This window comes from Filicampus tigris, chromosome 9 (assembly GCF_054856515.1).
Source record: "Filicampus tigris isolate MCC_2025a chromosome 9, RoL_Ftig_1.0, whole genome shotgun sequence".
NCBI lineage: Eukaryota > Metazoa > Chordata > Actinopteri > Syngnathiformes > Syngnathidae > Filicampus > Filicampus tigris.
The window spans coordinates 5,867,165-5,880,743 of NC_141225.1; the positions used below are offsets into that span (position 1 = coordinate 5,867,165).

Consider the following 13,579-nt stretch of genomic DNA (forward strand, 5'->3'; position numbering starts at 1 on the left):
ACAACAACTTAACTACGCTGACACTCTATTGTGCGACCACTGTTGCCAGCGTTTAGCGGCGGCTCCAGCGCTAGCGGCTAGCAGCGCTCAAGTGCCCATATAGGCTGGCAAGACCCGTCGGATTACTTTTCAGAGGCAGCTTAATAGATGTTAATGACTGCACACTTTGATGCTGACGGCCTGACACAGTTGCCATTCCATATGATCACTTTTTTAACAAACCAGGCTTACTCGAGTGCGTTGTTTTAGCCGGCAAAGTTGCATCTGTGGTTCTGACGTCACTAAGTCTCATATAGAAAAATCTATGGGAGACATTTGTCTAAAATCTCACAAATTTTTCTAGAGAGGAAAATAGTGTGCTGCTACAGTTTACATTTGAGTATAAAATGGATGGATGTTTATCATCTATACATGAAAATCAGTTGATCGTTCATTATTGAGTATAAATGTTTGTTTTATTTGTCTTCTGTATTTATAATTGCTCTTTAACCAGCAAAAAACGGTATATATATTCTTTATTTTAACCGAATATCCAATTATTGAATAAACGTTTCAGTCGGATATCCGAATACCAAAATATTTGATAGCTGCAGCCCTACTGTCATTGTGTATAGAAGTTTGAATTTGACTATCAAAGTTGTTGTAGGCTTGACGTTGTAGGTTTTTTTTAAACTGTCAATTACATACAATACCCATTTTAATAATGTCGCATTTGACATAAAACTGCACACAAAATAATAGTTTCCCCCTTTAACATAGAGCTTGCACTGAGAGGAAGGAAATAAATCTGTTTTAAACTGAGAGCTAACTGACAAGCTGGCTCGACATTTACAATAACACCAATCAACAATTCTGTGAAATGTGGCCATTTGCTTCACCAAATCGGTCGCTGTCATCGTTAATACTACTCACTGCTTCATGTTCATCATTCAAGATCTAAAGCGTGCTTAACCTTTCCTGCCTCTATTTGTCTTTTTTGTATCATCTGCAGAGGTTAAAAAAATGTAACGAATCTATTTTTCCAAAGTAAGGCATAGAAAGTAGAAATGTATTCAAATGTAGGGAGTAAAAGTAAAAAGTCATCAGAAAAACGAATGCTCAAGTAAAAAACAGACAGCAGAAAAAAAAACACTTTTTAAACCACTAGTATGAAAGAACTTGTACTTTATTTCCCACCACAGATTTTTGTGACTAAGTTATGAAAGTACAGATTGACCCAGTTTGTGGAGTACTTATTTATTTGCCTGAAATGACAAGCAGAGATTAAAGTTATATTTACACCACAGTTGTGTGTTGAAAATTGTTTAGTAAGTTATTTGATATTTTTCATGCCTAAAACACTGTCAAAAAAGAACCTAGGTCTACTTCAGAGTTCAGCCATCTCCTCGCCTCCCTCCTGAGCGAGGAGCCGGTCAAAAAGGAAGACCACAGCGTCGGACGCAAACTCCACAATTGTCCTCACGTTGGTCACGTACCACATTTTGTACGCGCACTCGGCCAACAGCACAAGCAGGAAGACGACCAAGAAGCCGAAGAAGAAGCGGTCGATGTAGTAATTGGCCTTCTCTCTGGAGCTCCACTGCTCCCACGGACGCGCCTGCCGGACTTCGTTGTATTTGCCGAAGTGCAGCAAGGCCATTTCAGCTTCGTCCACGTCCGACTCGGGAGCCTCCGCATCTTGGCTTCCACCGGCTCCGTGCGTGTCAGTCATTGTGCAGATCTTGAATGATGAACCTTCTTATCTGATAACCACAATGAAAGTTAGTTGTTAGGAAAAAAAAAAAAGTCCCTTGGAATTTCATACAAAGGACCTAATTAGATTACCCTGGAAGACGAAAGGAAGTGAAGATAAAACCAGCTTTGGCCACTTTTGTACTGAGTGGGTTCAGGAGCCCCTTGCAGAAGTAATAAATGTAAGACACCTGGCCTCACTAAGATGAAGGCTGGGGATTAGAACACACTCAGCACTTTTGAAATCCCTCATCAAGGATGAAGCTGGCAGATGGTGATACTGTATAAGCAGCAGTGTCATTGCGAGGGTAATGGTCATAGTGATAATATTCAATCGTATGAAAAGGGTTGGCAAGAGCGCCGTCCAACATATTTGGGTTATGGTTTCAAATTCGGGCTGCCAGTGAATGAAGTTTGGGCTTCAAATAACGGTTTCAAACAAGGGTTAGGGTTTCAAGCCTAAATAATGCTTTTATTTTGATTTTAAGACTGGATTCTGGACTCCTGTTTAAGTTAGGCTTTCAAATTAGACTTTGAAGCAAATCTTAGGGTTCAAATTAGGGGTTCTAGCCTGGGTGAGTGTTTCAAATTATGGTTTATAGTAAATTTTAGCGTTTAAAATGAATTTTTTTATCTTAATTCATGTTCGAGTTCAAATTAAGGTTTGAAGCCAGGTTTTCTGATGGTTTAGGCTTGAAATCTTAAGATTTCAGACGAGTGTTTTAAATTTGGGTTTCAAACCTGGGTTAAGCTTTTTAAATTTAGTGTTGAAGCCAGTGTTAGGGTTTTAAACAATGGCTAGGCTTTTCAGTATTTGAAGCCCAAGTTAGGGATTTAAGCCTGAGTTGGCATTTTAAGCAAGGATCAGGGTGTCATGATTAGGATTTGTAATTAGGGGTTGTAGCCAAGGTTGGGGCTCCTAATTCGTTTTAAACTTGGATCAGGGTTCAAAATTAGTGTTTGAAGCGCAGGGTAGGTCTCATGTGAAAATGGAAGAAGAATCACAGGTATAAATCAATTCAGAAAATTCAAGTATTGGGGTGGCCGGAGAGAGACGAGGGTGGCCAAATTAGTCTTTGAAGCAAAGGTTAGGGAATGAGTAAGGGTTTAAGATAGGGCTTACAGTTTCAAATTAGGGTTTGAAATTAGGGATGCACGATAACTATGAGACTGATACTTGGGAAAAGAAATTACAGCACATTCATCGGTCTTAACAAAACTGAACTGATAAGAGACTCCTCAAATAAACCAATATTGGTCTGGTTACTGTCACTTTAAGAGCATCATGCACCAAGCCTTTGCTGCATGACTTGGCATTAAACAGCACGGCCATCACCGGTGTGTATGTTTTTTTTTTTTTTTTTCTTGATTCTGTTTGTTTGTTTGATTTTTAAAAAAAATCTAAATCTGTAGTCTGTGTTTAAAGATGAAGACTCAGAACTGTTCTTGTGATTACAGCTATATTACAGTTCCTTGCGATCCATTCTTAACAAACCAGCTTTACTCAAATTACATGTTTTAGCAGGCAAAAGCGCTACTGTGATTCTGAATTTGGTGTAATATATATATATAGTTTGCACAGTATACAAAAAAAATAGATTGTAGCGGTCAGTGTTGGCAAAGTTCATTTTCTACACGAACTAATTCAAAGTTCAGTTCACAAATGTTTTTATGAACCTTTTTATTTCATATAAAAGAAGAAACTAAGTTCAGGTAGGATTAGGGATTCAGAGAAGGGATGGAGTTTCCAAAGTAGGGTTTTGAGCCAGGATTAGGGCTTCAAAAATTGGGTTTTAAACCACGGCTAGAATTTCTAAATTGGGTTCCAAGCCAGCGTCAGAACTTTAAACAAGGCTTTAAGGATTCAAAATGGATGTTTAGCAAAAGTTAGATCTTCGGATTTGGATTTCAAAATAGGATTCCAAGCCGTTATCCCCTGTATGGCTTTCACCAGAGGTATTGAAAGCCTGTGATGCACATTAGTAATATTGCGGCCGGCACATCAGCTCATCAAACAAGTTTTGTGCTGCCGGTGGAAAACTTGCATCTGAACCAGAGCCCACGTCAAAGCCAAGCAAAGCAGAGCTGACACAGCTCCACAGGGAGGCAGGGCATGAATCACAGTGACTTGACGCTGCTGTGGCTTCACTCAAATGCGTTGGAGCCTTTTTAGCTGCCGACCGCAGCCGCTCTAGTAGGACGTGAGCCAGTCACTGCATCCTGTAATCAACTGAATTGCCACTAATAGACTGCATGCCAACATGATGTCATCTATGATACAGTTGCAATTGGAGGCCAGGTTTCAAAGCAGGATTTCAAGATAAGGTTAAGTGTTCAATAAGGTTTGGAGTTTGAAATGATGGCTTCAAATTTGTGTTTTAAGACAAGGTTAGCGTTGCAAATAAGTGCTATGATATCAAAGTGGGGTTTCAAGCTAGGGTTTGGTTTTTAAACAATAGTTACGGTCTCCTATTACTTGAAGCCAATGTTAGGCTTTCAAGCCTGCATTATGGTTTAAAATTGACATTTCAAGCTTATATTAGGGTTTTAAACAAGGGTTAAGGTTTCTAAACAATAATTGAAATCAAGGTTGGAGTTTGAAATTGGGGCCTAAGTTAATGATTCAAACAAGGGTTAGGCTTTCTAAGTAATATTTTCAGCCACGTTTAGGGTTTTAAATTGGCATTTCAAACCTGGTTTAGGCTTTTAAATTCAGGGTTCAAGACTTGTTTAGGGTTTTAAACAATGGCTAGGCTTTTTAGTATTTGAAGCCCAAGTTAGGGATTTAAGCCTGAGTTGGCATTGCAAGCAATGATCAGGGTTTCATAATAAGATTAGGATGTCTAAGTAGAGGTTGAAGCCAAGGTTGGGGCTTCAAATTGCGGTTTTAAACTTGGATCAGGGTTTAAAATTAGTGTTTGAAGCTCAGGTTAGGGCCTCAGATGTAAGATTTGAAGCCAGTGTTATGGTTTCAAATGAGTTTTTCATGCCTGGGTTAGGGTTTCAAACGAGGGTCGGGGTTAAAAGCTAAACTCATAGATTTGAATTAGGGTTTCAAGTTGGGGTTGTGGTTTAATATTATATCTGCAAGACTGTCTAAATTAGTGTTAAGGTTTTAGATGAGTGTTTCAAGTTAATTTTATATTTATAAATAAGGGTTGAGATTTCAAATTACAGTTTGAAGCAAAGATCAGGTTTCTAAGATTGCTTTATGGTTAAAATAACATTCCCTTTAATGTGCTTTTGTATAGTAGTTACGCTTCTGACAATCAAGCATACAACAGTGATGGTAGAACAACGGTTTCTTTATTCGGGTAAAGTTTCTCGTCTGTACAAGTACACTTACTGGACACTTCATTAGGTACACCTGCACCAGCCTTATGAGCTATGATTTGGCTCTCAAAAGATGTGCATGTGTTGTGTGTATTGCAGTTCAATGTGAATCAAGTGGAAAATCAATTATTTCAAAACAATAACCATACAGGTGATGGAAACAGTGGATGAGTGGTCAACATGTCTTCAATTTTGCGATTACGAGTTGATGTGTGATTATTTTTTTCAAGGTCCTCTTCACATGTATTTAAAAAAAAAAACGAGCAAATGAATCTGTATTACAATAAACAGTATGATTTATTATACATACAAGTTTTGGTCTTATAGTTTAGGCATTTGCTAAAATATGAGCAAATGAGCTATCAATTGATATGAAAAACAGTAACTACCTTACAGTTAGAGTTGGAAACTTAACCAAGCACTTTTGGCTTGCAGTCTTTCAAACATTCACTATGACAACTTCACAAAATTCGATCAAACAAATGTGGCCTGAACATACTGTAAATCAGTAAATCATAAGTCAGACTACAATAATAATTCCCAAAAAAATCTTAGCACCACAGCATTTCATGTCATGAATCCATGATATGTAAACATGTTGACTGCACTTCTTAAGCATATAATTTATTGAGCGTAAATAATTATATAAATAAATACATTCAAAAAAACAGTGTTTTGATTTATTTAGTTTTTTTTCCAAATTGCAGCCATTGCAATTTAAGGATTGCATTCTGCTGCATTACGATGTCATCTTGAATTCAACGTATTATTCAGGCCCACCCCCAAACTACTGCTCGCAGACCCCTGGAAGTCCTGGGACCTCCGTTTGAGAACCGCTGCTTTAAAACTGTCACTGAACAGGCCCGCATTCAAAACTACGAGCGCCTCACTTAGCGTCATCTTCACTCTGCAGACCTTGCATCCACTTTCGCCGTGAGTGCCGGCGTGCTGGCCGGATACGGGCTTGCCCCCACGCCGCCGCGGCACGTCAGGCAGCCCCGCGCCACCTCCAACAGCGTGACCCGGAAGCGCTTGATCCGGAAGGCATACACGAGCGGGTTGAGCGCCGAGTTGACGTGCGACATGAAGATGCCTGCGTACACGGCCACCTTGGGCGCGGCGTGGCCCGGGTGGAAGAAGTCAAGGCAGTTGACGATGTGAAGCGGCAACCAGCACACGGCGAAGAGCAACACCACCAACGCCAGGGACTTGGCTAGCTTCATCTCCTTCCGGTAGTAGCGCTCGCCATCCGACGTGGCCTCGGCCCGCCGGTTGAGCTGCTGGCGGATGACGCGGAAGATCTCGGCATACAGCGCGATCATGACGGCCAGGGGCACCACCACCCAGCCGAAGAAGTTGAAGTAGACCATGTAGTCCATCCGCATGACAGCGGTGAACTCGCACACCATGTAGTCGGAGCCGCTCAGGTTGCCCAGGACATGCCGGTTGTTCCAGCCCACCATGGGCACCAGGCCCGTGAGGAAGGAGACCACCCAGCACAGGCACACGGCCATGTACGCACGCCTCTGCGTCACGATGGTGCTGTACCTTTTGAAATCACAGTCCGCAACCAATAACACCATAAAGTGAGATATGGGGGAATGTAAAAAAGACAGCTGCTACATTTTAACAGACTCCCGCCTGTGTCAGTTATTTGGGCAGACGTTTTAATTTTGCTGAAAGCCTGCGATGTACAGTGCATTGATCGGCCAAAGGATATATGGTGCTATGGAAGGCGTAAACAACAGGAGTCGACCGCCACTTGTTTGAACATATTGGCAAAACGACCTGATGTTTGCTCTTTTGATGATGATAATCTCTCAATACACCCTCAAGGACACTGTACATCAGTAAAACACTTAAAGCAGAAGTCAACCCAAACATATTTTTCCAAGAATATGTTCCCAGCAGGCCCACTAGTTGAAACACGGCATTCTGATTAATTTTGCGTTTGTGGAATAAGCGTTAATCCACTCGTTTTTAGCCATCTCCGGGGGCAGCCATTTTGTCTTCTGTCGACTGAAAATGACATCACAACTGATCACAACGACCAACCACAGCTCAGATTCAGAGAACTGGTCAGCCGTGATTGGTCGTTGTGGACAGTTGTGATGTTATTTTCAGACAAAATGGCCGCCGCCAGAGATGGCAAAAAAGGAGTGCATTTTGCTGATTAATTTATATTCCACAAACACAAAATTAATCAGAATGTCATGTTTCAACTAGTGGGCCCGCTGGGAACATACTCTTGAAAAAAATATGTTTGGGTTGACTTCCGCTTTAAAAACAGAACTAGACAGAAAAAATAAAATAAAATACATTGCAGTGCGTTTACAGTGATTAGGCAATATTAAACATGTGTGTTTTGAGTTTGAATTTGAAAGTGATACGAGAGACTGACTTGCGGTGGTCAGGTAGCAACGACTTTCGGAGCTGGGGAGCAGAGCAGCTGAAGGGAAATGTGGTGGAAGGAGCGGGTTACTGTGATGACACGTGGAGCAGAGTTCCGGACCAGTTATGGAGGGACTTGTGAGGGAGGCCGAAGAGGAGAGAATTGCAGTACTCAATAATAATAAACACTAGGGGAAAGGCTGTGGATAAAGGTAGAAGCAGTCTAGGAGGGGAGAGGGATGGGCGGAGTTCTTTGATAGATGGAAGTAAGTTGACAGGGTTTTGTCATTGATATGCTTATAGAATTGCGTTGTCAAGGCTGACACCCACACACTTACCCTCAGGGAAAGGGGAAACTAGGGAGTGGTCAACCGAGAGGGAGAAACTGCCAACTTTGGATAATGTAGAACCAATAAGAAGAACTTCTGTTTTGTGACTGTTTAGTTTCATGAAGTTAGAGATGAACCAGGTGGTGATTTCTGATAATCAGGAGGTTAGGAAGCAGGGAGGAAGTAAAGTGCCGGGTTTGCAGAAGACGTAGAGATTGGTGTAAGAGGCTATTCAATTTACAGAAAATGGTGCCAGGAGACACGGTGGTCGACTGGTTAGCACGTCCACCTCACAGTTCAGAGGTCGTGGGTTCGATCCCGGCTCCGGCCTCCCTGTGTGGAGTTTGCATGTTCTCCCCGTGCCTGTGTGGGTTTTCTCCGGGTACTCCGGTTTCCTCCCACATTCCAAAAACATGCATGGTAAGTTGATTGGACACTCTAAATTGCCCTTAGGTGTGATTGTGAGTGCGGATGTTTGTCTCTGTGTGCCCTGCGATTGACTGGCAACCAATTCAGGGTGTCCCCCGCCTACTGCCCAAAGACAGCTGGGATAGCCTCCAGCACGCCCCGCGACCCTTGTGAGGATAAGCGGTACAGATAATGGATGGATGGATGGGTGCCAGGAGAGAGGAGGTTGATAATGAAAAGAAGAGGGACCAAGATAGAGCCCTGGGGCACACCTGGAGTAACTGGGTGGGGGTTCATTGAAATGGACTTTAGCCGGATGAACTGAGTGCGGTCTTTGAGGTATGAATGAACCCAGTCGAGAGCGGTGTGAGCGATGCCGGTAGAGGAGCAGGTTGAGGAGGACGCTGTGTGAGATGGTGATAAAGGCCGCACTCAGGTCAAGGAGGATGAGAATGGAAAGTGAACTAGAGCTGCAACGAGGACATCAGAGGTCATTTTTAGTAGGGCTGTTTCAGTGCTTTGAAGGGGATGAGAACCGAACTGAAAAGGCTTTTGTGCGTTAAATGAAAGTGGAGTTGAGTGTGAGTAGTTTTTCTAAGATTTTAGAAATGAAGGTTATGTCAAATGTTTCACCGAAGCAGATGAAATGAGTACGGCCACTTTGGTTTGGAATGAAAATAACAAGCAACTGGACAACCATTGATGGAAACTAAACAAAAAGAGCAACAAGCCATGGTTGGATTTTTTTTTGTTATCGTCTCCAACCTGGGTTAGTGTTTCATATTGTTGTATAAAGAAAGGGTAGGGTTGCAAATTAGGGTTTCAAGATTGGGTTAGGGCAGGGGTGTGCAACGCCGGTCCTCCGGTATCCTGAATGTTTTATGTGTCTTCCTGCTCCAACATACCTGATTCAAAGGATCAGGATCATTATCCATTTGCAGATCTTGCTGATAAGGTGATCATACTTTGTATAAAACATCCAGGATACCGGCCCTTGAGGACCAGAATTGCCTACCCCTGGGTTAGGGTTTGAAGTTGGAGTTTCAAATTAGGGTTTCAAACTAGAATTAGAATTTTGAAATATTCTTACAAGACAGGGTTTTGAAATTAGGACACAAGAATTATGGCTTCAAATTAGGGTTGGAAGCCAAATTTAGGTTTATAAATTAGGGCTTCAAGCCTGGGTTAAGGTTTCAATCAAGGGTTAGGTTTTCAAATTAGGATTGGAATCCAAGGTTAGGGATTTAAAATAGGATTCAGGTTTCAAATGAGGCTTTCAAGACAGGGTTATAGTTTCAAACTATGTTTTCAAACCTGGATTAGTGTTTCAAGCAAAGATTAAGGATTCAAATGTATGTTTCAAGTCATGGTTTGGGTTTCACATTAGACTTTCAAGTCAAGATTTGGGTTTCAAATTAGTGTTTGAAGCCAGGGCTAGGATTTTAAATTGGGATTTCAAATTGGGGATTGGGTGTTGAATTAGGGTTTAAAACTGTGGTTTGGGTTTCAAATTAGGGTTTCAAGACACTTTCAAGCCTGCGTCAGGGTTTCTCACAAGAGTTACGGTAGGTGAAGGTAAATTAGTAGGAAAGTCGCAATATCGTGATATCGCAATATGAAAATTGCCACAATATATCAGTCATCATGTCACGATATTAATGGGCAAGGCAAAGCAGTTTTATATATCACATTTCATACACAAGGCAACTCAATGTGCTTAACACAATCAAAAACAACATTTACAAGCATTTATAAACACAACAGTTAACAACATTCAAAAGCAAAGCACAGAAAACAAAAGTAACTAACAATATTAATAGCAGCAAATCTGTTTAAAAACCAAAGTTGTGTTCCATTTGTGCAGTTTTAGCGCTCTCTAGTGGTTATTTTATTAGTGCAGTTTAATTTGATGCCACCGATGTTTAAAACCCACGCTAATCGCCAATAGGAGCTATGATTGGCCAAGCCTATTTCTATGTGAATGCTGTTATGGACAAAAACAGAATATTATGATGGGTTTTTTTTGTTTTTTTTTACAATATTGTGAACTTTTATACAGTATCGTGATCTATCGTGATCGCCAACCTCCCCACAATTTCATGATCATTATTGCATCGCGAGTTTCATATTGTGATATTGTATCGTGACATTTGGATATTTTGACATCCCTACAAATTACGGTTTCAAACTAGAGTTTGGTTTTAACTAGGATTATGGTTTAATGTTATGGTTTCAAATTAAAGTTCAAAACAATTTTTTGTGTTTCATGTTGGGGCTTTAAGCCTAGGTTAGGATTTTTAATTAAGGTTTCAAGGCATGATTTGTAATGACAGTTTTAAGACTGGGTCAGGGTTTCACACAAAGTTTAGGGTTTCAAGTTAACGTTTAAAGCCAGGCTTAGGGTTATAAATTAGGGTTACAGTTCAGCTCTTTCTAGTTACTTCAACGACGCCTCAGCAGTAACTGAAAAACTTTCAGGTGTACGGGGAACTTAAAAGAAAACCCAAATCATGGTGAGAGGAGCAAAACATGTAGGCTGCTTTTTTTTTTTCTTCTCTCCCTTCACCTGGTGGGTATCTTCACCCTCAGGTAGCGATCGATGGCGATGGCGAGCAGCGACAAGATGGAACCCTGAGTGATGACCACCAGCAGGCAGGACAGGAACAGGCAGGTGTAGAACCGCGTGCTGATACCCAGGCTGATGGTGACGGCCAGCGGGATCACCAGGATGCCCACCGCGATATCGGCCACCGCCAGGGACACGATGAAACAGAAGGTGGTGTTCCGGAGGGCCCGGTTCACACACACCACCACCACCACCAGGACGTTGCCCACCACCGATGCCAGGGCAATGGCCGCCTCCACCGAGACGTACACTGTGTCCACGTGCTCCCGTACCTTCACCCCAGGAGAGGAAGACATGGTTCACCCCTATGGATCCGAATGGGTTAAACTTCTGGCTTCCACTTTTCTACCATCCATCGTGTAGTTAAATTGGAAATGCCGAATGAAGGCTGCACAGATTCTGGAGAGTATCACGCTCTCTCTCTCTCTCTCTCTCTCTCTCTCTAGTCTGTGAATGCAGGCCAGTGATTGAGGGGAGGGACGTTGTTTTCTGCAGTAGTAGTTAGAAGTGGGTGTGCGTGCGTGCGTGCGTGTGTGCGTGAGTGGTCTCGAAGGATGTGGTCTCAGTGTAATTACAGGAAGGATGCTTTTTGGCAAGGCTTTTTGAATATAACTTTAATTGGAGATGGATGCATTAGCGTTGATTGCTGCGCGCATACATGCAAGCGAGGCAATGTCAAGAAATTTATTGTCATCTTCAAAAAATATATATTTTTGACTAAGTGATACATTGATCAATGGATGTTAAACTTTTCAAGAGCATGCAGAGAAAGGTCAATATTCGTATTGGTAGTGCTGGAAGTTAACAGTTTGCTAACGGTTAGCAGCTCAACCTAAGCGACAGTACGTGTCTGAGTTAAAGTGGACGTCAACCGAAAAAAATTCTTTACAAGAATGTTTTATAAAGGCCCACTAGTCAAAACATGGCATTCTGATTAATGTGTTTGTGGAATATGAATTGAGCAGTAATGTTCACCCGGTTTGTCTATCTCAGGGGGCAGCCATTTTGTCACTTCTGTCAACGGAAAATGTGATCAAATAAAGTTGAGACCAAGATAATAATTTCAAAAGCTTTTTCCACCAATATTGGCAACAAACACTAATCCGTGTCAGTACAAAAATGTCGGGAAAATCCCATAACAACAATAAGAAGCACTTTATTTAAAGTCGATTGCTTGATTATCAATGCTGATGAGAGTTATAGTTATAACATTCTAAGTTGAAGTTTAAACATAAACCAGATAGCTACATGTCAAAATCCGCTATCTTAATGATAACACACAATGCAAAACACTACAGACAGACTAACAGAACTAGCATTAATTTTGTCATATTTATAAACGTTCAAACGACGGATATTAAAACACAAATAGTGCAGCGACACATGTAGACTGGCAATATAACAATACTCACAGGTCATATAGTGTTTATCTGCTATGAAAAATTACTATTATTACAGCTTACCGAGTCACATAGTTGTGGAACTTTTCTTTATCCTTGGCCAAGGTGCGCACACCAGAAGGAGCACAATGTCACTTGGTATTGAAGCATGAAATTATGGTGCACGTACTCTTTTAATTGTATACATTGTATTTGTTTTTATTATTACTGTACATTTTTATAAAATACAATACTGTAGAGTGCTATTTTTTCTTATTTAAAAACACATTCCCCAAATGTTTGTTACTTTTTTTTTCCTGGGGTTGGAACAGATCAATGGCTTTTTCTAGTACGTTTAATGAAGCGAGTAAATGGAATGAATTAAACTTGTATTGCAAGGTGCCACTATATTTCTTTCATTTCTCGATTTTTTTTTAATGAATCCAGCGTCGTGTTGAATTTGTTGTGGTACTCCATCATAATCCTGATTAGTGCCTCGTCACTTGTGCCACCGAGCCACAATTAGCTGCATGTTAATCTGCACTTTTTTTTACAACACTAATACAGGAAAGACACCACTGTGCTGAGGTTTGTCAAACTACTTTACTCTTTTCATAGGGACAGATAAGTGTACACAGAGACACACTATACCACAACAATGGAGTCCTACACTCCTGAATCCCGACTAAGTCCACACACAAATGGACTGACTGCTCATTGAATTGAAGATGTTACAGCGAAAACGAATGGATATATTGGCTAAACGAAGGGACGGATGAAATTTATGGCAAAGAAGGTACGATGTACACTAAACAAAAGACAGTGGTACAAAACGCAGAAAGCATAGTGACTGACTGAAACACACAAGACAATACAAAGCCAGTCTGCCAAAAGACTGGACTACACAACACAAAACCAGCCTGGTCTACCAGCAAGCAAGTCCCTCTTAAACTAATTGATGGTGGCACACCTGAAACAAATCAGTCACTCTAACCCCACGCTGATTGGCTGGTTGAAATGGAGACTAAGGCCACCAACCAGGAGAGAAGGGGGGAGAGCTCCCGCATGCACAATCTAACGGCCACTGAACACCGTGGGCAGTAACAGGTGACAGCATCATTCTGCAAATACTGTCCTGTTCATGCAGCTTCTAAGGGTGAGTTGTTTTACTTTCTATTATTTTACAGATCTTATTATACATTAGGCATGCTGGAGCCTATCCCAGCTGTCATCTGGCAGTAGGCGGGGTACACCCTGAACTGGTTGCCAGCCAATCGCAGGGCACACAGAGACAAACAAACATACACACTACGAATTAACTTACCATGCATGTTTTTGGAATGTGTGAGGAAAACGGCGTACCCGGAGAAAACCCACACAGG

General features: G+C 41.4%; 2 protein-coding genes across 2 annotated transcripts; both read right to left on the bottom strand.

The window, feature by feature from the left end:
- Positions 1-1,147: 1,147 nt before the first annotated feature.
- Positions 1,148-1,982, bottom strand: LOC147141734 (uncharacterized). The gene is made up of 2 exons (XM_086040966.1): positions 1,825-1,982; positions 1,148-1,742 (listed from the first exon to the last, which is right to left on the bottom strand). The coding sequence occupies exon 2, from the start codon at positions 1,709-1,711 to the stop codon at positions 1,367-1,369; it is 345 nt and encodes a 114-aa protein (XP_085897092.1). The 5' UTR covers positions 1,712-1,742; positions 1,825-1,982; the 3' UTR covers positions 1,148-1,366.
- A 3,968-nt stretch (positions 1,983-5,950) lies between these two features.
- On the bottom strand, positions 5,951-11,215 carry LOC147141735 (adenosine receptor A1-like). Its single transcript, XM_086040967.1, is given in 3 exon segments — positions 5,951-5,984; positions 5,986-6,612; positions 10,759-11,215. Coding segments are annotated over 3 exon segments (1,017 nt in total). The 5' UTR covers positions 11,115-11,215.
- Positions 11,216-13,579: the final 2,364 nt, after the last annotated feature.

Excerpts from the sequence above, each read along its gene's own strand:
- LOC147141734 (XM_086040966.1), bottom strand. The coding sequence starts at position 1,711 with ATGACTGACACGCACGGAGCCGGTGGAAGCCAAGATGCGGAGGCTCCC.